The sequence below is a fragment of the Symsagittifera roscoffensis genome, chromosome 6, assembly GCF_963678635.1.
Source record: "Symsagittifera roscoffensis chromosome 6, txSymRosc1.1, whole genome shotgun sequence".
NCBI classification, from domain to species: domain Eukaryota; kingdom Metazoa; phylum Xenacoelomorpha; order Acoela; family Convolutidae; genus Symsagittifera; species Symsagittifera roscoffensis.
Window position 1 is genome coordinate 14,659,661 of NC_087067.1, and position 22,562 is coordinate 14,682,222.

At 35.4% G+C, this 22,562-nt stretch overlaps 2 protein-coding genes across 2 annotated transcripts; both read right to left on the bottom strand.

Moving 5' to 3' along the window:
* Positions 1-114: 114 nt before the first annotated feature.
* LOC134848606 (probable RNA-binding protein 19) lies at positions 115-5,501 on the bottom strand. The gene is made up of 3 exons (XM_063866124.1): positions 5,436-5,501; positions 2,755-2,992; positions 115-945 (listed from the first exon to the last, which is right to left on the bottom strand). Exons 1-3 carry the CDS (start codon positions 5,499-5,501, stop codon positions 710-712), a joined length of 540 nt encoding a protein of 179 aa, XP_063722194.1. The 3' UTR covers positions 115-709.
* A 114-nt stretch (positions 5,502-5,615) lies between these two features.
* On the bottom strand, positions 5,616-19,491 carry LOC134848164 (probable RNA-binding protein 19). The gene is made up of 6 exons (XM_063865523.1): positions 19,276-19,491; positions 13,360-13,796; positions 12,355-13,180; positions 11,492-11,880; positions 8,236-8,473; positions 5,616-6,424 (listed from the first exon to the last, which is right to left on the bottom strand). The coding sequence occupies exons 1-6, from the start codon at positions 19,481-19,483 to the stop codon at positions 6,189-6,191; spliced, it is 2,334 nt and encodes a 777-aa protein (XP_063721593.1). The 5' UTR covers positions 19,484-19,491; the 3' UTR covers positions 5,616-6,188.
* Between the last annotated feature and the right edge of the window lie 3,071 nt (positions 19,492-22,562).

The following is a 22,562-nucleotide window of genomic DNA, read 5'->3' on the forward strand; positions in this document are numbered from 1 at the left end:
CAATTACACCTAGACGCATTACGCAATAGATATATTTTATATTGAACATCTTCTTTCTCGCTATCGAATTCACTTAATTAGGATCGATGTACTTACATCTAATTCATTGAAAAATGAGTTCAGAAGGCTTCAATTTGAACATTACAACAAATTCTAAAATAAGTTGCAAATTAGCAGTCTTTTGAAACACATATATCGACAATTGCGTCATCGGCCAATCTTCGATTCGCTGGCCCGAAAAAAAATGTAGTACAAGACTTTGCTGGTAACTAGCGGACCAAGCTAGTTTTAAAACTGTATCAGTTGCAAGGTATATTTTGATTTCAGTTCTTTTGGGTGATGTTAGACTCGTGTCTTAAATCCCAAGAACCTTAAATTCGCGTCTTAAATTCATACGAATCTAATCTGCACGAGGCATTCGCGTCTTACATCCAGTTGAGAAGAAATTTCGGTTTTGTTCAAACTGTTAGATATTCCTTGTCGTAAACTTCAGATCGTTTGGGGCCATCAAGTTGCATATTACAGTCGATTTTTACACGCAATCTAGAATTTAGGTTTCGATCGTTCGGTGGATTTACGATCAGTTATTTTTTGGTGATACAAATGATGGATTTTCGGTTGATTTTAGATCAGGATTTCATTTCCAATGGTTCACTGGATTATGATATGTTATTATTAAAACGTGTAAATATTAGATATTCGGATTTGTTCACATTTGATCTTCTATTTTTGCTTTCTTCGCTTTTTCCCACTCTGCCTTCTGCTGGAGACTCAACTTATCCGCAGTCCTCTTCCTCATATCGGCAACTGAGTCAGCATCCTCTGCCCATTGAAGCACCAGTCTGCGTCCTAATAAATGGGTGCTCTGACTCAGAGACACGAACGCCTTCTTAGCCTCAGCTAGACTGTGGTACTCTACGAAGCAGAAACCACGATGTCCATTTCCTAAACAAAATAATGATAACAGATTCCTAAAAAAGGTTCCATTCTTTTAAGAAGCAATGAATGTCCGACCACGGAAATCATTACCCAAAAAAATTAAAAAGAAATTAAACACAGAGGCGAAGCGATACACAATAAATTGCGATACACAAAAAAGCTCGAAAAATCAAAAGACGATGTGTCTTATTTGATAATTGAAAAACTTGAATGAATTTAGTCAAAAAAATTGTAGGCTAAAAAATCAAGAAAAATTTTTACGTAAATGTTATAGAAGTAGCACAAACTCGGCTACGTGTAGGATTCGAATATGCGACCTACTGCAATGAAGAGGTTTTGAATCTCACGCACTATCCACTCAGCAACGCAAGCTTAACAACCGACAAACAATAGTCACGAATAAATCAGCTACATATGCTAATAACTTGCCAATGCGATTCAGCAAAAGGCACCAAATAGAAACAGACTCAATTTTGCATGCAAAAATTTTGAATACAACAAACTGAAGGCATCCACAGTAACTTTGCATGTATCAAATCACTATTTTTGGGTCATTTGATGAATTAAAAATGCATCAACCGCGTTAACTTATTACTATTCGAATGTCAAAGCACATGCTATCAAAAAGCTGTAAAGGTGCCCCACCATTATTGGGGTGCCGCACCATAAAGGTTCCGCACCAATACTTGCTACTTAGGTTCGAAAAAAGAAGGTTCATACTAATACAATCGCTTCACAAGAGTAATTATGAAATTTATTCGCAACGGTAAGAAAGCTAGATAGCAACAACAGAAAAAAAAACATTATAAAAAACGCCAAAAAAGTAAATAAAAAAAAAACACGAAAAGTTCGTTTTTTCAATTATTTCAGCCAAAAGGAACCACACTCCTGGATCTCGTGCAGAATTTGCCGCCACATTCCTTGGTAACAAAACAATTAAGTCAATCTAGCAAAAAAAATTTGGAAATTTATCAATTTTTTTCTGACATATTGAAACAATACGCTAAACCGATTTCAAATAAAATTGCTCAAAACTAAAATACGCCTAACTAATTGAAGCTTAAACTAATTTCACGCACTTTAAGAACAAAAAAATCTAAAACGATGCATCCGAAAAAAACTGCAAAATTTATAGCAAAAAAAAATCCAGCAGAAAAATTCAAGAAAAGTTTTGTTTCTAAGAGAAAACTTTGGCGCCTATGAAAACTAGAAAACCATGAACTATACTTACCCTCAGGAAAGTAAAGAAAAAATTAGTCAAAAAACCTGCCAAAAAAACAGAATTCATTACCCGCCAAGTAAGCCGACATGAATGGGTCGAAATCAATAAAGCCGACAAAAAAATCAAATTTCATCTACAAGTTTTTAAAGCTGTAAAATAATTATCAATTCAGCCGTTGAAGCCAGTTGTTAGACGTGCAAGTTGGGTAGAAATAGAGATGCATTTGGAGATCACCAAATTTCAGTCATCCTGTGGACAAAGTTGTTTACGGGAAAAAAAAGAGTCTAGTATCCAACTGTAATACCCTTGCTTATCGCAAGAGTAGATATATAGCATATGGATGAAACCACTCTGAACATACTTTTTCATCACGCTCGTCGAGAGTTGTCAGAATAACAAAATCAATAACCACAATGGCGCTAGTAAATGAATCTTTTCACTAGACATAATGTACTAAGAAAGATCACGCTCTAAAAAGCATTTAACAATTATGCATGTAGTATTGCAATCAGAGTTATACTTGACCCTTCTCGTACCTTAAAAACCTTAACTTACGGTTATTAAAAATAAATGTTTTTAAGGTCAACACTTACCTGCCTGTTTCTGTGGAAGTCGGATGAATTTGACCTGTCCGAAAGTGGCGAACAATTTATGAAGTTCGTTCTTGGTCACTTCAAACGGGACATTTTTCACAAGAATCTTACACGAAGCGTTTGTCTCTTCGTCTACATTAGTCGCAGATGATGTTTGTTCGTGCATTGAGCGAGAATGAGGAGCTACATGATTTGAGGGCTTTCTCGACAACATCAGTTCCACCTCATGACCGTCTATCTAAAGACGAAAACTTTTTAATTATGTCACACAAAATTCAATTAGCCAATTCTGAGAGGCATATGAACATAAAAGAAACTTAGCCCAATCAGTGTCGATGAAATATGCCCGATGAGTGTCAATGAAAAACTCAAGAAACGGAAAAAAAAGCGGATTGAGTATTTTTCAGCTTTCGAAGAAAAAATACATCACGTTAAAGCTCTTTGAATTTGAGCGTGCTTTCAAGAAAATTAGATCACCAAATAGATTTTTTTTATTCCGCTGAGAAATCTATCAAGCAAAATTCCCTTTCGAAACCAATTATAGTCACTCTTTTTCGTGCAATTTGCTCTTTTGAAACTAGAGGTCAGCTAAAGCTGGAAACACCTGTTTGATAATTTTTGATTTTTTCTCAATTGATGCGTAAGGAAAAGGGAACATTTCAAAAACTGGGCTTCACCCAAAACCTCAGTTGGTTCTCTAATAAAAATAACTAAGAGTGTTTTTTTTAGTTCGATTTGGCAGGATAACCTTCGATTTGGCAGGAAAATCAAGTTTCAACGCAGAGGCGAAGCTGCGCTTCGCAAACACAACCGAGGAAAACGCAAAAAAAAAAATCTTTAAATAGGAAAAACAAAGTGAAATAAGGAAAAGGTTAAACACCTTGAGAAAATTTTTTGAAAGTCTTGGGAGTAACACGTTCTCACATCTGCTTCATGACCGCTTGTAATTTTACAAACACTAGCCACCAATAGAGCAGCTGCAGTTTCTATCAAATTGCCAATGCGATGCAGGAAAAACTCGACCAAAAAAACTAACTATTTCAATGTTCCGGATTTGGATCTCCTACCCGTTGATTAGAACTTCCACTTCCTCGCAATCGCGCCACGGACGTTTGGCAGAAAAACTAGTTTTCCAGCTTATGCTAGATTCACCTGTTTTAATATTTTGATCATATTTTGTACTGATGCCGAAATTCAAAGTTTCAAAAATTGTATATTTTCTAAGGCCATATTTTTTTCATAACGCAGGGCATAGCCACTTGCGCAGAGAAGATTTGCATAACATGTTTTTTTTCTTCCGGTTACTCTTATTCTCCGATTTGGCAGGGCAGTTTTTGAGAAAAACCAAAAAAATTTAAAAATGAACCAAAATGTCACAAAATGGGCTTGTTTGAGGCCATAACTTTTTCTTTTGCATTCAGGGAATAGCCGCTTGAGAAAGAGAGATCCCAACGACTTAGTTCAGTTCTTTAGTTTAAACGTTCATCTCAGATTTATGCATTTGTTATTTGAGAAAATGAACAAATTCAAAATCAAATAAGTAAAAAATCCCCCTACTGAAAATTTCGAAAGCCGTAGAACGTGGTGTAAACTGGAATAAGACTAGAAAAATATGCAGGCACATAGAATAGCAGCCAGTTTTTCCAATGACACCATTGTTTTGAAAATTGGGTCAGTAGTTTTTGAGAAAACGAAACTTTTTCGAATAATTCAAAAAATTTCGAAAGGGTCGCAAAAAAAAAAAAAAAAAATTAACAAACCCCAGAAGAGGACCTAACAATAGCCAAAAATAAACCAGCACTATATGCTATTATATGCTTGAATACGCTTAAATATCATGAAATTGAAGTACACCAAAAGTGCCACTGACTAATAAGCATTTTTATTTGCGACTTAGGTTGGAAAAAAAGTACGTTCGTTATAATACACTTCGCTTCGATTATGTAAAAAATGGCAAAAAATCAAAAATTTGAATTTTCGAGAGCCATAACTTTTTGTGTTAAAAATTGGGCGTAACCGCTTATGAAAGCGAAACACCAACAACCTGTTCTACCCATTGAAACCAAAACATCAGATTTGGAAGGGTAGTTTTCGAGAAAAATCTAACAGTTTCAAATTAGTGTAGTTTTTTCTGCGAGGTGCGATAAAATGATCTGATATAAAGCTATAATTTAGGCATCTTCGACTGTCATAGTAATGAACACTTTTATTAATGAACACTTTTATTTGTGAGTTAGGTTAGAAAAAAAGGTTCCTAATAATACACTACGCTGACGGCTAGTGTAATCAATATGATAATTTATTGTTTTCAGGAAGACCCAAATCATCAACCATTGTTAAATGAATATTCATTTATCTCAGAAGAACCACTTCTGGGAGATCGCCGTTAGACAAAAAATATCCGTTTACAGACGTCTCTGAAAAATATAATTTTACCTATCACATTCAAGCAGTTTGAGATTGATTTAAGCGAATGAGTTCAAATGCACCACCTGGAGATGATGATGAGTTGGTATTGCTGGACGATTTAGTAGGACTTCGCTTGTTCATGGATGCATGTGTGGTTGGGTTCGAAGCAGGATTTGCTACCATCTTCATAGCAAAATCTGAAAACACACATACCATTGGAGAAAATAAAATATTAAGTTAGACCATTTATCCACGAGAAAACAACAACATACGAGATAGGGGCAGCTCAGTTCTTTATGAAAAGTGCTATTGCTTATGTCAATTACACCTAGACGCATTACGCAATAGACATGTTTTGTATTGAACGTCTTCTTTCTCGCTATCGAATTCACTTAATTAGGATCGATGTACTTACATCTAATTCATTGAAAAGTGAGTTTAGAAGGCTTCAATTTGAACATTACAACAAATTCTAAAATAAGTTGCAAATTAGCAGTCTTTTGAAACAATATCGACAATTGCGTCATCGGCCAATCTTCGATTCGCTGGCCCGAAAAAAAATGTAGTACAAGACTTTGCTGGTAACTAGCGGACCAAGCTAGTTTTAAAACTGTATCAGTTGCAAGGTATATTTTGATTTCAGTTCTTTTGGGTGATGTTAGACTCGTGTCTTAAATCCCAAGAACCTTAAATTCGCGTCTTAAATTCATACGAATCTAATCTGCACGAGGCATTCGCGTCTTACATCCAGTTGAGAAGAAATTTCGGTTTTGTTCAAACTGTTAGATATTCCTTGTCGTAAACTTCAGATCGTTTGGGGCCATCAAGTTGCATATTACAGTCGATTTTTACACGCAATCTAGAATTTAGGTTTCGATCGTTCGGTGGATTTACGATCAGTTATTTTTTGGGGATACAAATGATGGATTTTCGGTTGATTTTAGATCAGGATTTCATTTCCAATGGTTCACTGGATTATGATATGTTATTATTAAAACGTGTAAATATTAGATATTCGGATTTGTTCACATTTGATCTTCTATTTTTGCTTTCTTCGCTTTTTCCCACTCTGCCTTCTGCTGGAGACTCAACTTATCCGCAGTCCTCTTCCTCATATCGGCAACTGAGTCAGCATCCTCTGCCCATTGAAGCACCAGTCTGCGTCCTAATAAATGGGTGCTCTGACTCAGAGACACGAACGCCTTCTTAGCCTCAGCTAGACTGTGGTACTCTACGAAGCAGAAACCACGATGTCCATTTCCTAAACAAAATAATGATAACAGATTCCTAAAAAAGGTTCCATTCTTTTAAGAAGCAATGAATGTCCGACCACGGAAATCATTACCCAAAAAAATTAAAAAGAAATTAAACACAGAGGCGAAGCGATACACAATAAATTGCGATACACAAAAAAGCTCGAAAAATCAAAAGACGATGTGTCTTATTTGATAATTGAAAAACTTGAATGAATTTAGTCAAAAAAATTGTAGGCTAAAAAATCAAGAAAAATTTTTACGTAAATGTTATAGAAGTAGCACAAACTCGGCTACGTGTAGGATTCGAATATGCGACCTACTGCAATGAAGAGGTTTTGAATCTCACGCACTATCCACTCAGCAACGCAAGCTTAACAACCGACAAAGAATAGTCACGAATAAATCAGCTACATATGCTAATAACTTGCCAATGCGATTCAGCAAAAGGCACCAAATAGAAACAGACTCAATTTTGCATGCAAAAATTTCGAATACAACAAACTGAAGGCATCCACAGTAACTTTGCATGTATCAAATCACTATTTTTGGGTCATTTGATGAATTAAAAATGCATCAACCGCGTTAACTTATTACTATTCGAATGTCAAAGCACATGCTATCAAAAAGCTGTAAAGGTGCCCCACCATTATTGGGGTGCCGCACCATAAAGGTTCCGCACCAATACTTGCTACTTAGGTTCGAAAAAAGAAGGTTCATACTAATACAATCGCTTCACAAGAGTAATTATGAAATTTATTCGCAACGGTAAGAAAGCTAGATAGCAACAACAGAAAAAAAAACATTATAAAAAACGCCAAAAAAGTAAATAAAAAAAAAAACACGAAAAGTTCGTTTTTTCAATTATTTCAGCCAAAAGGAACCACACTCCTGGATCTCGTGCAGAATTTTCCGCCACATTCCTTGGTAACAAAACAATTAAGTCAATCTAGCAAAAAAAATTTGGAAATTTATCAATTTTTTTCTGACATATTGAAACAATACGCTAAACCGATTTCAAATAAAATTGCTCAAAACTAAAATACGCCTAACTAATTGAAGCTTAAACTAATTTCACGCACTTTAAGAACAAAAAAATCTAAAACGATGCATCCGAAAAAAACTGCAAATTTATAGCAAAAAAAATTCCAGCAGAAAAATTCAAGAAAAGTTTTGTTTCTAAGAGAAAACTTTGGCGCCTATGAAAACTAGAAAACCATGAACTATACTTACCCTCAGGAAAGTAAAGAAAAAATTAGTCAAAAAACCTGCCAAAAAAAACAGAATTCTTTACCCGCCAAGTAAGCCGACATGAATGGGTCGAAATCAATAAAGCCGACAAAAAAATCAAATTTCATCTACAAGTTTTTAAAGCTGTAAAATAATTATCAATTCAGCCGTTGAAGCCAGTTGTTAGACGTGCAAGTTGGGTAGAAATAGAGATGCATTTGGAGATCACCAAATTTCAGTCATCCTGTGGACAAAGTTGTTTACGGGAAAAAAAAGAGTCTAGTATCCAACTGTAATACCCTTGCTTATCGCAAGAGTAGATATATAGCATATGGAGGAAACCACTCTGAACATACTTTTTCATCACGCTCGTCGAGAGTTGTCAGAATAACAAAATCAATAACCACAATGGCGCTAGTAAATGAATCTTTTCACTAGACATAATGTACTAAGAAAGATCACGCTCTAAAAAGCATTTAACAATTATGCATGTAGTATTGCAATCAGAGTTATACTTGACCCTTCTCGTACCTTAAAAACCTTAACTTACGGTTATTAAAAATAAATGTTTTTTAAGGTCAACACTTACCTGCCTGTTTCTGTGGAAGTCGGATGAATTTGACCTGTCCGAAAGTGGCGAACAATTTATGAAGTTCGTTCTTGGTCACTTCAAACGGGACATTTTTCACAAGAATCTTACACGAAGCGTTTGTCTCTTCGTCTACATTAGTTGCAGATGATGTTTGTTCGTGCATTGAGCGAGAATGAGGAGCTACATGATTTGAGGGCTTTCTCGACAACATCAGTTCCACCTCATGACCGTCTATCTAAAGACGAAAACTTTTTAATTATGTCACACAAAATTCAATTAGCCAATTCTGAGAGGCATATGAACATAAAAGAAACTTAGCCCAATCAGTGTCGATGAAATATGCCCGATGAGTGTCAATGAAAAACTCAAGAAACGGAAAAAAAAGCGGATTGAGTATTTTTCAGCTTTCGAAGAAAAAATACATCACGTTAAAGCTCTTTGAATTTGAGCGTGCTTTCAAGAAAATTAGATCACCAAATAGATTTTTTTATTCCGCTGAGAAATCTATCAAGCAAAATTCCCTTTCGAAACCAATTATAGTCACTCTTTTTCGTGCAATTTGCTCTTTTGAAACTAGAGGTCAGCTAAAGCTGGAAACACCTGTTTGATAATTTTTGATTTTTTCTTAATCGATGCGTAAGGAAAAGGGAACATTTCAAAAACTGGGCTTCACCCAAAACCTCAGTTGGTTCTCTAATAAAAATAACTAAGAGTGTTTTTTTAGTTCGATTTGGCAGGATAACCTTCGATTTGGCAGGAAAATCAAGTTTCAACGCAGAGGCGAAGCTGCGCTTCGCAAACACAACCGAGGAAAAAATACATCACGTTAAAGCTCTTTGAATTTGAGCGTGCTTTCAAGAAAATTAGATCACCAAATAGATTTTTTTATTCCGCTGAGAAATCTATCAAGCAAAATTCCCTTTCGAAACCAATTATAGTCACTCTTTTTCGTGCAATTTGCTCTTTTGAAACTAGAGGTCAGCTAAAGCTGGAAACACCTGTTTGATAATTTTTGATTTTTTCTTAATCGATGCGTAAGGAAAAGGGAACATTTCAAAAACTGGGCTTCACCCAAAACCTCAGTTGGTTCTCTAATAAAAATAACTAAGAGTGTTTTTTTAGTTCGATTTGGCAGGATAACCTTCGATTTGGCAGGAAAATCAAGTTTCAACGCAGAGGCGAAGCTGCGCTTCGCAAACACAACCGAGGAAAACGCAAAAAAAAAATCTTTAAATAGGAAAAACAAAGTGAAATAAGGAAAAGGTTAAACACCTTGAGAAAATTTTTTGAAAGTCTTGGGAGTAACACGTTCTCACATCTGCTTCATGACCGCTTGTAATTTTACAAACACTAGCCACCAATAGAGCAGCTGCAGTTTCTATCAAATTGCCAATGCGATGCAGGAAAAACTCGACCAAAAAAACTAGCTATTTCAATGTTCCGGATTTGGATCTCCTACCCGTTGATTAGAACTTCAACTTCCTCGCAATCGCGCCACGGACGTTTGGCAGAAAAACTAGTTTTCCAGCTTATGCTAGATTCACCTGTTTTAATATTTTGATCATATTTTGTACTGATGCCGAAATTCAAAGTTTCAAAAATTGTATATTTTCTAAGGCCATATTTTTTTCATAACGCAGGGCATAGCCGCTTGCGCAGAGAAGCTTCGCATAACATGTTTTTTTCTTCCGGTTGAACTCTTATTCTCCGATTTGGCAGGGCAGTTTTTGAGAAAAACCAAAAAAATTTAAAAATGAACCAAAATGTCACAAAATGGGCTTGTTTGAGGCCATAACTTTTTCTTTTGCATTCAGGGAATAGCCGCTTGAGAAAGAGAGATCCCAACGACTTAGTTCAGTTCTTTAGTTTAAACGTTCATCTCAGATTTATGCATTTGTTATTTGAGAAAATGAACAAATTCAAAATCAAATAAGTAAAAAATCCCTCTACTGAAAATTTCGAAAGCCGTAGAACGTGGTGTAAACTGGAATGAGACTAGAAAAATATGCAGGCACATAGAATAGCAGCCAGTTTTTCCAATGACACCATTGTTTTGAAAATTGGGTCAGTAGTTTTTGAGAAAACGAAACTTTTTCGAATAATTCAAAAAATTTCGAAAGGGTCGCAAAAAAAAAAAAAAAATTAACAAACCCCAGAAGAGGACCTAACAATAGCCAAAAATAAACCAGCACTATATGCTATTATATGCTTGAATACGCTTAAATATCATGAAATTGAAGTACACCAAAAGTGCCACTGACTAATAAGCATTTTTATTTGCGACTTAGGTTGGAAAAAAAGTACGTTCGTAATAATACACTTCGCTTCGATTATGTAAAAAATGGTAAAAAATCAAAAATTTGAATTTTCGAGAGCCATAACTTTTTGTGTTAAAAAATTAGGCGTAACCGCTTATGAAAGCGAAACACCAACAACCTGTTCTACCCATTGAAACCAAAACATCAGATTTGGAAGGGTAGTTTTCGAGAAAAATCTAAAAGTTTCAAATTAGTGTATTTTTTTCTGCGAGGTGCGATAAAATGATCTGATATAAAGCTATAATTTAGGCATCTTCGACTGTCATAGTAATATAGTCGAATTGGGCAAAACATTTTGTAGAAAAATGACTAAAAACAAAAAAAATGAAAAAAAAAATACAAAAAAATTTCATATTTTTTTTCAATTTAGTTTGCAGAAAATGTTTGAATTTTTCTGAATTTTTTGGTTCTCACAATCTCATTGACAGGGCTTCAATATGATACATCACTCAAGCCAGTCCGATGAGCATTTGTGGTACCTGATTTTGTGTGGAAAACAAAAAGAAGAAAAAACTAAAACACCCGAAAACAAAGTTCCTCCCGATTTTCAATGGTCGGAACAAAAATCATCTAGAATTTTAAGAAAATCATTCAAGACCACTTCATTCTTTCACATCAAGATCAAAACTCAAATCGCGAAACATCAAATTTCAACTAACAGAAATTTTCAGACTTGTTTTGTACAATAACCTACCTAAATGTGTTTTCACTTCGTTAATTGACAATTAATAACACTGGAATATTCAGGACAAAAATATTTTCTCGACACAGACAGAGTTTTTTGAAATATCCTGTTAGAATCCAAATCACTACTGAAAGAGCGATAATATGATACTAAATTCGATCCCATCTAATATTTTATTTGTGGTTCCTGATTGCTTCGGCTTGGGAGAGAACTAAATACTTTTCAACTATAAATTATAACTTAGTATTACCTTTGTTCCTTGCATGAGTTTGATAGCCTCCATTGCAGCATCGTGGTTCTTAAACTGGACAAACCCATAACCCCTCGATAAATCTCTGCCGCCTTTTTGATATCTGGCCAAGAACACAGAGTCAATTTTGGACTCAAATTTAGAAAAAGCTTGTTTCATTTTTTGCTCATCAGTTTCAAATGAGAGATTTTTCACAAACACGCAAGCATTGTCTTCTGTTATCGCCTGGTTTTGATTCGAGTTGTTCTCTTCGTTTGCTGCTTCTGGCACGTTCTTCGGTTCAAGTTCCAAAAAATCTTTGCCATTTATTTCTTTAGAATTTGAACTATCGCCTGCCGTCATATTTGTTGTCGGTCTATAAGACTTTGATGAATTTTCGACAAAACAATCTAAATACAATGGTGATGTCTATATTTATTGCTCATCCTTCTGGTTTGTAAAAAAAAATAGAGGCTAATATTTAATAGAGAAACAAAAACTGTTCACTGATTTTACTTATGATACCTGAAAAAGCAAGTTCGAATAAAAATTGAGTATTTAGTAAAACCTAAGGCCCTCGCCTAACATGCGTTACTAGAGCTGCGTTACTAATATGCAAATCCGGTATATCTCTATGCGTTACACAAGTCGTCGGGTTGATGAGCGAAATTCATATGGCACAAACATTGCAAAAAAGTGGTTTTTAACATGTGATATCGAAAATGGCGAGAAGTCAACCGCCAATAATCCCTCATCCTTAATCCTTATCTGTTCTAGTGCATTGTACAAATTTTGGCGTTATAATAATAAAATTATGTTCAGTAAAAAAAGGTACCTGGAAATGGAAAAAAAACAGTTTAAGTAAAGTTTCAACTGGACATCACCTGTCGGCGCCCACTCCAAGTACAAAATTGAACCCTTGAACTTCGTGTAAGCCAGATTAACGAAGGCTCTCTTTGCGTCATTTTGAGTCTTGAAAGTAACCAATGCACTCAAGCCAGTTGGGGGCATCACTAATCTGTCAATCGGCGCATTTTTAGTAAACAGGGTCTCCAATTCTTCTTTAGAAGTGCCCACAGGTAAATTTTTAGCTAAAATCACTGTTTTGCTTCTTTTTACAGTCTTTTGGTTAAACGCGTCTAAATTCACTCCATGGTCGATCAAAAACTGTTTCGTTTCATTGACTAATTTTGTTTCTCCTAAAGCGATTCTTACAGGTAAACTTTCGCCTTTTCCTGAAGCTGTCAAAATTTCCTGTTTTCTGACTCCATATCTATTCGAAAGCGAGTCTGCAACTGTGTTTGCACCGATAAAAAGCGAGTTCCAGTTGTAGCTTTTTGTACCTGTACTTTTCATTTCTTCTTGTTTTTTCTTCTGGTAAGTAGTTTTGAACTCCTTGTCTGCAACTTCTGCTTTCGGCTTAGTTGGCGCTTCTTTAGCGGGCATAATATGAACAGTTCTGCCTTTCAAACTAGTTCCGTTCATAGAAGCGTATGCTTTCAAAGCATGCTCGGGAAGCAGAAAAGTAACATAGCCGAATCCTTTTGACCTGTGACTCACGTAGTCTATCGGAATGGAAGATTCGACTACTTCGCCGTACTTTCGGAAAATGTCTTCCAATTCTTCTTCGGTTACTGTATATGAGAGATTTCTTACGAAGAGTCTCCCAGTATCCATAATTTCGTCGCTTTCGTTCAGTTTTTGCGTCTCCTTTTGTGTACTCATTTAGAATTGCTTTAAAACTAAGATTTCTCAAATTATAGCGTTTTAAACTTAACTCACCATGGTCCAACTACACGTTTCACTTTAAAAAAGCATTACAGCAGTAAAGATAATTATTTAAAGTCACATGTAACAAAAAAGAAAGATTATTGTTTCTAAATGAGCACCTGTTTCTGTTCTGAACAAGATTCCAACCCAGCATTCTCGTTTATTTGTACCACTTTCAATTTTGTGCTTTCATCTTCAACTTCTGTTCCGTTTTTCTGAAGGAGCAATTGCAAACTATCCCAACTTTCAGTCGTCACCAAAAACTTTGGTACATCTCGCTGCTTGAACATGTGACAAGTGCTGCATTTAAAATCACTTCCCATAAATTTCAGGAACTTCGTTTTGTTCCAGCTTTTTGGAAATTTTGTAATTCTAACTTTGTATAAACTTGGCTGTGCAACTTTGTCATCAGATGTCATTTTGCTGCCCAGAAAGTTGAGATCTGTTGTTTTAGTTTGTTCATTCGCATTACTGATATCTGTGCTTTCTGTTGATTTGATTTCATTTGGGTTTCTTTCAGTTGCTTTTCGGGCTAGTTCAACTGTTACTCGACTACCTTTAAACACAAGATAAACTTAAGTTGTAATCAGCAGACCACATATCATATAAAAAAATATTTTTAAACTAGTGTCGTTTTAGTGCGTGTTGTGATGACAGAACTATATAAACGCATAGAACTTTAGTCAATTGCGCATAAACGACAACAAATGTTGTCGAAAAATCAATAACAAACAAAAAATGGAACAAATATATTTTTTAATTTTTTAAAAACTTTTTATTGCCGAGAAAGCGCTTTATGAAGCTCCCAAAACCAGATCTTTCTTACAAAAATCAACAAGTTCTTTCAGCTTATACAAGCAATTTCCATAAAATCAACGTTAATTGATCGCTGTTCTCGCTCAAAAGTTTTCAGGGCATGAATAAAAGTTTCATTGCTCATCCTTCTATGATAAGCCTGCTTGCTATCTTTTTTTTGCTCGAAAGTAGACCAAACCCATTTATCTTGACAGTGGAACAACTTTTGAAAATTTTTACACAGAAGCGAAGCTGAGCTTTGCACCACTTGCGATACACAATAAAGCTCCAAAAACTTGAACAACTTTGAATGAATTTTATTGAAGAAATCGTAGGCTAAAAAAATCAAGAAAAATTTAATTGCAAATGTTATAGAAAATATTTACCTTCAAAACAGAAGAGGGGTTTGGGCTTAACTCTATCCATTTCTTTCTGACACATAATAGATGAAAACGATAGAATGGTAGAAAACATTTCGATCAAAAAATTGAGATACAAAAAATCCAAAATGTACTCGAAAAGTGTTCATTACATCTTGCAACCAAACAATCTGCCTATCCAACAAAAACAATCAGGGGTGAAAGGCCCTATGCAGTAAATGCTATAGTGTAAGATAAAGAAAACGACAAACAAAATTTCAAAAACATGAATGGAAAAATTACTAACAATTGCCACAGAAAAGAACTTGCCGAAAATCTGAGAAAAACTCTGAAAACCTATGAAAATAAACCAATTACATCAAGAATTATGAATTTATTCGCAATGGTCAGAGAGCTAGATCACACCAACAAAAAAACAACATTACAAAAACGCCAACAAAGGAAATAAACAAAACACAAAAAAAATAAAATTCAAAAATTTCAGCCAAAAAGAACCACACTGGAGCAGAACTTACCGCCACGTTCCTTTGTAGACAAAACAGTCAAGTCAATCTTGCAAAAAGTCTTGCAATCTTGCGAGATTTAACTGGAAAAAAAACCCAGCAGAAAATTTTTTATTTCTAGCAGTAGTAGTAGTAGAAAATTTGCCTATAAAAACCAGAAAACTATGAACTATATTTACCCCCAAAAAATGAAGAAAAAAGTACTCATAAAATCCATCAAAAAACTACAGAATTAATTACCCGGCAAGTAAGCCGACAGAAATTGGGTCGAAATCAACAAAGCCGACAAACAAAATCAACTTACCTCTAAAATTTTTTTCAGCTGTAAAACTATCAATTCAGTCGTTGAAACTAGCTGTTGAATTAGAGCTGCTAGACATGCAAGTTGGGTAGAAAAGAGATTCGGAGTTGACCAAAATTTAGTCATCCTGTGGACAAAGTTGTTTACGGGAAAAAGTCAAGTACCGAAAGGGTAAAAATGTTGTTCGAATCAGGAGTGAAATAATATATCACTCAAACCATTCCGATGATTAATTGTGGTACCTTATTAAAATACCCGAAGACAAAGTTTCTACCCATGGTCAGTACAACACCTCTAGAATCTCCATAGGCGGGATAACTATTTACTATAAATAAACTATTTTGCTTTCTTCAAAATTGAAAGAACAAAAATCCTTATAACCAGATGTTAAATTTTAAGACCCCGGAAGAAACCTTCAAGCTAGAAAACAAATCAAGATTCAGAAAACTTATTAAGCTCAAATAATCTAACCTTCAATTTTATACCAAAATAAAATCGGTTCATGTTATCTTTACAAAAGTGAGGTTTAAGAAGCAAAGCGGTCATGCCGTAGCGGATGAAAGACTCGATTCAAATTCTTCAGGATCGACATTGCCCCAACGCTGAAAGGATGCAGCTCATCAGTTTAAAGAACGCTTCAATAATCGACAACCTGATTTTTTTGATAATTTTTGGCACATAATTAGCCTTATAGACCCACACCGCCCGACACATGAATGTCAAGTTATTTATCTGACATATTTTGGCAAAAAAATAAACAGTCTTTATAACAATGAGAAAATTGGCATGATGCAGCGCCTTAGTCGCTGCATCAGAAAAATAGCCACAGCTTACACAATATCTTCTATCAAACCACATAAAGTCCGACATCGTTAAATATTTCTTGTGATGGACTGCGCCCAAAACGAGAGAGTATCGGTAAATTTACGAAAACGAGGTTTTCTGACAAAAATTCAACAAACTATTAAAGGACATAAAAATTACACAGAGGCGAAGCCCTGCTTCGCATCACTTGCGATACAAAACAAGCATTAAAAAAATATAAGTAAAAAATGTTGAAAGAAAACTAGGTCCACAAAACTTTTGTATCTCCCTGAAGGTCATTCTAGGCAAACATGCCAAGCGAAACATTTTAATATCAAATTAGCAACGGAACCCAACTTATGAAGCGGAAGCAAAGACGAAAATCTTCGAGCAGACGTCAGTATCCCCTTAAGTCCCCCCCCCCCCAAAAAAAAAAACGAAATTGAACAACACTTGCAACTATAATGAAAACTGCTTACAGCAAAAGAAAAATCTTTTATGTGGCAACTGAGCCGACGAAAGTTCGACAATTCAATTTTTACAGGAAACATTTCATTTTGATACATACTTAAAAACAAGGTTCGGCCGGGACTCGAACCACAGATTTAGGGTGCAAAGGAGACTACATTATCTCGGCGGCAAAGTGAGAACAGAACGAGCGTGAGAGTTGTTAAGTTTCAAAAATAAAGCAGTAAAAAAGCAACTAAGATTCTTACGGAAAGTAATTGACGGGAAAATGTCTTGTTCCTGATTACAAGACTCTTGCTCTCGCAAGTGTAATGGTTAACACTTAGAAGAAATCATAGGGCATTTAGATAACAAAAGTAAAAATAGCCAGAGCAAACAAGCGTTGTTATTAGGTAGTTTTTTATTTCGCCCCGTGGACTAGTGCAATACAGAGTCGAAGCTTCACTTTGCAGACATAGGCGTGAAAACGGCAAAAGTAGCTGCCAAAAAGTAAAATCTGAATTAAGAAAATACGGCTAAATTACCCTTGAAAAAAAAACCATTCGTGTGCCGGAAACGAAACGAGGACCTGGAGATTGCAAATCTCACAAACTCACATCATTGTAGCTTGAGAATCTGCAAAAATTAGCCACCAAGTAAGTTGATAGATCAGATGCTACTAAATTGCCAATGCTATGCCGTAAAAGTGTCCCCAAATGAGACTTTTTGTTTGCGCATCGGGATGGAAAAAAATATATTCGTAATATAACTATACGTTCGCTAGCTTGCTTGTGCATTCACTGATCTTTTTCGACCAGTACCGCTTCGTTTGTAGAATTAGCTCATTTCAATTTAGTGTTGAATGATTTCAGAGCTGGATTCGTTCCACCACCCCAGTCCGAATCATTGTTGTCTTCGTAGAAAGAATAAATTACGTTAAGGCGAATGCATTTCTCAAACCCAAGCAAAAAAAAACTTGAACTTCTCAAAGAGCAAAAAAACTTGTCTGAAAAATATTTCTAAATTATCAAGAACTATCCGTTGGTTGAAAAATTCGTGTCTTGCGCATTTCGAACACTGGGTGGTACATTGGCTTACATGTCATACTCAAGAAAGATAGGCCCGGGTTCGTTTTGCGCTAGAAACGTTTTTGTTTCTGGAAGTCCCAAGTGAGCAGTTTTCAAACACCCTAATTAAGGAAAAACAATCGCAGTTGAAATATCTTTTTGAATTTGAGCTCAGAGCATCAAAGACTAATAAACGAAAAAACTATCAAAATAAATTAATGCTTGAGTCTAATTCTAAAACGAAAATTTTTTTCAAAACTTAAGGAAATGAGAGGTAAAGGGAAAAATTCAAAGTCACTTAATCTATCTAAGGAGGACGCTGAGCATTTTAACGAATACTTCGCAAATATTGGCGCCAGACTTTCACAAAGCAAACCAACTTGCATGGAAAATAATGTTATCCGTCAGCAGCAATCGTGAATTTTGAGAAAAAAAAATGATTTAATTAAGTCATTGAAGTCATCGAAAGACTAAAAATTAAATATAGTACAGATTGCTATGATATCAACACTGTTCTCGCCAAGCATTTAAAAACTATATTAGCCCTTTGACTGAAATTTTTAAGGACTGCCTAACCTCAGGAATCTACCCAAAATGTTTACAAATTGCAAAAATTATACCCATTTTCAAGGAAGGAAATATCGATAAACCCTCAGACTATAGACCAATTTCGCTTCTTCCATTGAGAAAAATTTTTGAGCATCTAATTCTCAGACGAGCCCAATCATATGTAGACAAGTTTAATATCATCCGAAACAATTAGTTTGGCTTCAGATCAAAAAGGAGCACTGTTGACGCCATCCTTACATTGTGGAAAGAAGTTTTAACGTCGCTATCGAACAAAAAACTAACTGTTCGGAATACTTTTTTAGACATAACAAAGGCTTTTGACACTGTTGATCACTCCAATCTCCAATCTGTTAATAAAATTGGAAAATATGGGATTCAGAGGGCCTGCCTTAAAACTCTTGGAATCTTATCTTGACAATCGCTATCAGTACATCGAAACAAACTCTTTTAAGCTTTTAAGACCGAACTTAAACTGGTATCTTTTGGTGTACCTCATGGATCTATCCTTTGCCCTTTTTATTCATACTTTACAAAAATTATCTTGAAATAGCCACAAAAAACACAGGGGTACTTTTGTATGCTGATGACACTGTTCTGAAATCCACAAAAAAAACAAAGACTACATTGCTCTCGCACATCAATCGGCTTTGCTTGAAGAAAATGATTGGTTAGACAAGAAAAAATTGAAAAATAAAATTAATTTTATATAGAGAATGGTTTAAAGGTGCGAATTAAGAGGTTTTACGTTTAATAAATGTTCACCGATAGAAGGTCCATTGCATTGGATCGAAGAAGTTAACTAATTTTTTTGTTCTCCGCTTAATGAGACACCTGAAAACGGGCCGTGCTGTCTTAATGGTGTTCTCCCAAACTATTCCAATTTGTATTTATAAATTTTTATAAATAACTCTGTAACTAGATATCGTTTGGAAACAATTTATTATTATGATTATCAATAGCTTTCATATGCTTAAAATATAACCGCCTGCATATAAATCCTTAGCTTCGATTTTACTTCAGCGCTGATATGTATGCATGTACAGCAATGAAATTGCAATACAGCTATAAAAAACTGGAAAAAAAATGATTTGCTAACAAGTCAGTATCAAGTACGAAACATTTCACGCACTACCTCGGTGATATGATAATCTTTCGCATGCACGCCTACCTTTAATGAAGCTTCTGTTCAGCTTCTTCATGCACAATTCTGCATCTTCAGGTGAGTTGAGGCCTACAAATGCAAAGCCACGCGACTCTCCTTCCGCATTCTTCTTCAGTTTCAGATCCGTAACAGTCGAGTAGACTTCGAAGGCCTTGCGTATACTCTCTTCTGATGCGGATTTGGGAAGGTTCTTCACTATCAGCTTTGAGCTCATTCTACATTCAACCTGAAGCATTTAATTACACTGCTTGTTATTATATAAAAAAAGGATCAAAATATTTTTATACGTTTAAGACGTTTTAAAACAGAGCTCGGAAAAAAAAAATCGAAAACTATGCCTGCCTACAAAATTTCATACGTATGTCTCCATTATTCTCAAGTTTGAGGAAAAGCTTGGGTAGACGCCTGTTCAGCTTAGGCAGAGTTTGTCATAACACTGTCGTAAGATGGAAACTTAGAAATTCGAAATAAAAATTTTTGCTCATCATACGAAGCAAAATGAGCGACGAAGTGGATATAATATAAGCCGAAGCCACTTTTAAACCGAATAAGCAAAAAAAACTAAATTAACAGCAACCGAATTGGATAAATTAACCAACAAAAGACAAAACCGAAAAGATTGGTGTTTAATAAGCTAACATGCTCGAAAAAAAAACCTGTTGTTTTTGTCACAGAGTTAATATTTGACAAAAAATTTTAAAACCGTTTTCTTGATCGATCTTCAAGTTCAGGAAAACACAGACGCACAAAAAATCGCCAGCATTAAATAAGCATTTAGTATCGCTTACCATTAAGCCGGTGAAACTTGGGCAGACCACAATTCAGCAGAAAAGAAAACAATACCATAAAAAAGTCAAAATTACTTTCAAAATAATAAGTTTCAAAACTTGCCCTCTTGAAGAATTACAAAAAACTATTCAAAATATTCAAACATTTAAATGTGAAAAAAACGAAAAAAAAAGAAAACAGAACTTAATCAAAATCAACAGTTCCTAAAATCAAAAGTATTAACCACTTTGAACTAAAACTGAAAATTTTCAAATCAAACATGAGTCAGTACGTTAGAAAAAATTTAAAATCATCAAAACCAAAAAATATACATATATTTTTTTAAAAATGTGTGAAAATTTTTTAAGTAGTTTTGACTATAGCTCTCGGATTTTCAACGATTTATACTTTTTAACACAGAGTCGAAGCTAAATTTGCAAAACAAAAGTCAAGAAGCAGCCGCATTTACCACTAATCCTGCTTGGATAACACTACTTTTGATGTAGGTGTGAAACCGGATACGATATAATGTTCAGTTTAGAAGGCAACTATATGGTTCAACAATAATATTTCAACAGCACATTTTATTTCAGTTGACTCCAGACAAACTAGAGGTCTAAAAGGTTAACTTGCAGGTCTTCAGATAGAACTCAATGACTTAACAATGATTTATAACATACCCCTATGTCATGGGGACAACCGCAATAAACGTAACCCGAAGGCTTAAAATTTATAAGTAAATCAACCGCCTGTAAACACTATCCGTTTACATTCATTCTGTACGTAGATATTGCTATATATAAATACTTTTACTTGTATCACTTAGTTTATGTGAATTTGTTGTTATTGAGTTTTTTGGCTTTTGACGCCGGCCCCTCTCCGTGGGCCTTTTCGAATTTTGAAAATAGTTAAGTTCTTTTCCCCGATGTTCCAGATCATCACTCAGCCCATTTTAGTAACGCCCCTCTTTAGGTGCATCGATCGTCTTGACGACACCTTAGGTTGCACGCCCGCTGATCCTAGGGTTCCGGATGTTCCCGCATTATCGTTTGCTTCGCTCACTTTCGCCGTCTCGCTTGCTTTCGGGTCGCTTTCCGGTTCGATTACATTTTTTTCGCTGTTTTTTTTTAACTGCTCGAGTCTTCTTTTCTTCGTCTGTTCGTTTTCCGTAGCGCTCTGCTTTTTTTCCGAAGTTTCCGTTTCGGCTTTTTCACTCCGATCAGGAGTCTTTGGGTTTGTACCTTTGATAGGCCTGTTATGTTCGCGTTTTGGGAATTTATGCCTGGTTTTCCTTGGGCCACGGGTTACTTGGTCGATGGGCCTGTTATGTTCGCGTTTTGGGAGATTATGCCTGGTTTTCCTTAGGCCACGGGTCACTCGGCCGTTCGCAATTTTTCGGATCAAAATGCAAAACCGCTCCGTCTTTAACTAGGGTACCTCTCGATCATAAAATTTACCCCAGGTTTCCGAGCTTCGAAGATCCGCTGCGCTTCGTCTCCGATACATAAATACAGGATTGAATTCAGCTTCTTTGCTGATTCGACGCGGTTCTTTCCGTTGACATCTGCCAGCAATGCCGCTTGGCTGTCGCGTTTAGCGTAGCTGCAAAGTAGAAGTCATCTGGATCGCTGTCATACTTGTCTTGGCAATCATACCCGTGGAACTTAATATTCCACTCTTCCCAGTATGCAGGCGGCTTCGGTGTCCGTGAACCCCAAAACGATACGATGTTCAGTGGTTCAGCCCTCACTTTCATCTTGCTGGTTGCGCCATGATGTAGGTATGAAAACGGATGTAATGTTCAATTTAGAAGGCAACTACAGTGCTGATTTAAATTATCCGGACAAATCGAACCAAAACGTGAATTTTCAAACGCGTTTTTCTCAAATTGGGTTAAAATTAGACAAAAAGTGAAGAGAACAAAAGTTGCTTAGAATTTCACCAGAATTAAAATGGTGCCATTTTTTCTTCGAAATTCTCAACAAAAACTTTACCCCAAAAATGGGTCATTTTGACTTTTTTCCTTTAATCAAAAATTACGCGGAAACTACTTTGTTAATTGATGAGAAAATTATATCACAGGAAGCATCTTACGCAGTTCAACAAAGTTTAAGAAGGGTTAAATCTCCAAAAAATTTGCGCAAATTGTTTAAAAATTATTTTTAAACAGAGATTCTGGGTTTTATATAGTAAAAGTCACATTTATTGACTATCAAGTGAAAAATTTTCCTCTTATACAGATTTTTGGAGATTTAACCCTTCTTAAACTTTGTTGAACTGTGTAAGAGGCTTCCTGTGATATAATTTTCTTATCAATTAACAAAGTAGTTTGCGCGTAATTTTTGATTAAAGGAAAAAAGCCAAAATGACCCATTTTTGGGGTAAAGTTTTTGTTGAGAATTTCGAAGAAAAAATGGCACCATTTTAATTCTGGTGAAATTCTAAGCAACTTTTGTTCTCTTCTATTTTTGTCTAATCTTAACCCAATTTGAGAAAAACGCGTTTGAAAATTCAAGTTTTGTTCG

Bases quoted from the DNA above. Each gene is read 5' to 3' on its own strand.
- LOC134848164 (XM_063865523.1), bottom strand. From the start codon at position 19,483: ATGAGCTCAAAGCTGATAGTGAAGAACCTTCCCAAATCCGCATCAGAA. The intron at 13,181-13,359 runs GTGCTCATTTAG...AGTACACAAAAG, and splicing joins CTTGTTCAGAACAGAAACAG to GAGACGCAAAAACTGAACGA. The intron at 6,425-8,235 runs GTAAGTGTTGAC...TATTTTGTTTAG, and splicing joins ACTTCCACAGAAACAGGCAG to GAAATGGACATCGTGGTTTC.
- LOC134848606 (XM_063866124.1), bottom strand. From the start codon at position 5,501: ATGCGTCTAGGTGTAATTGACATAAGCAATAGCACTTTTCATAAAGAA. The intron at 2,993-5,435 runs GTATGTTGTTGT...TTTCGTCTTTAG, and splicing joins AACTGAGCTGCCCCTATCTC to ATAGACGGTCATGAGGTGGA. The intron at 946-2,754 runs GTAAGTGTTGAC...TATTTTGTTTAG, and splicing joins ACTTCCACAGAAACAGGCAG to GAAATGGACATCGTGGTTTC.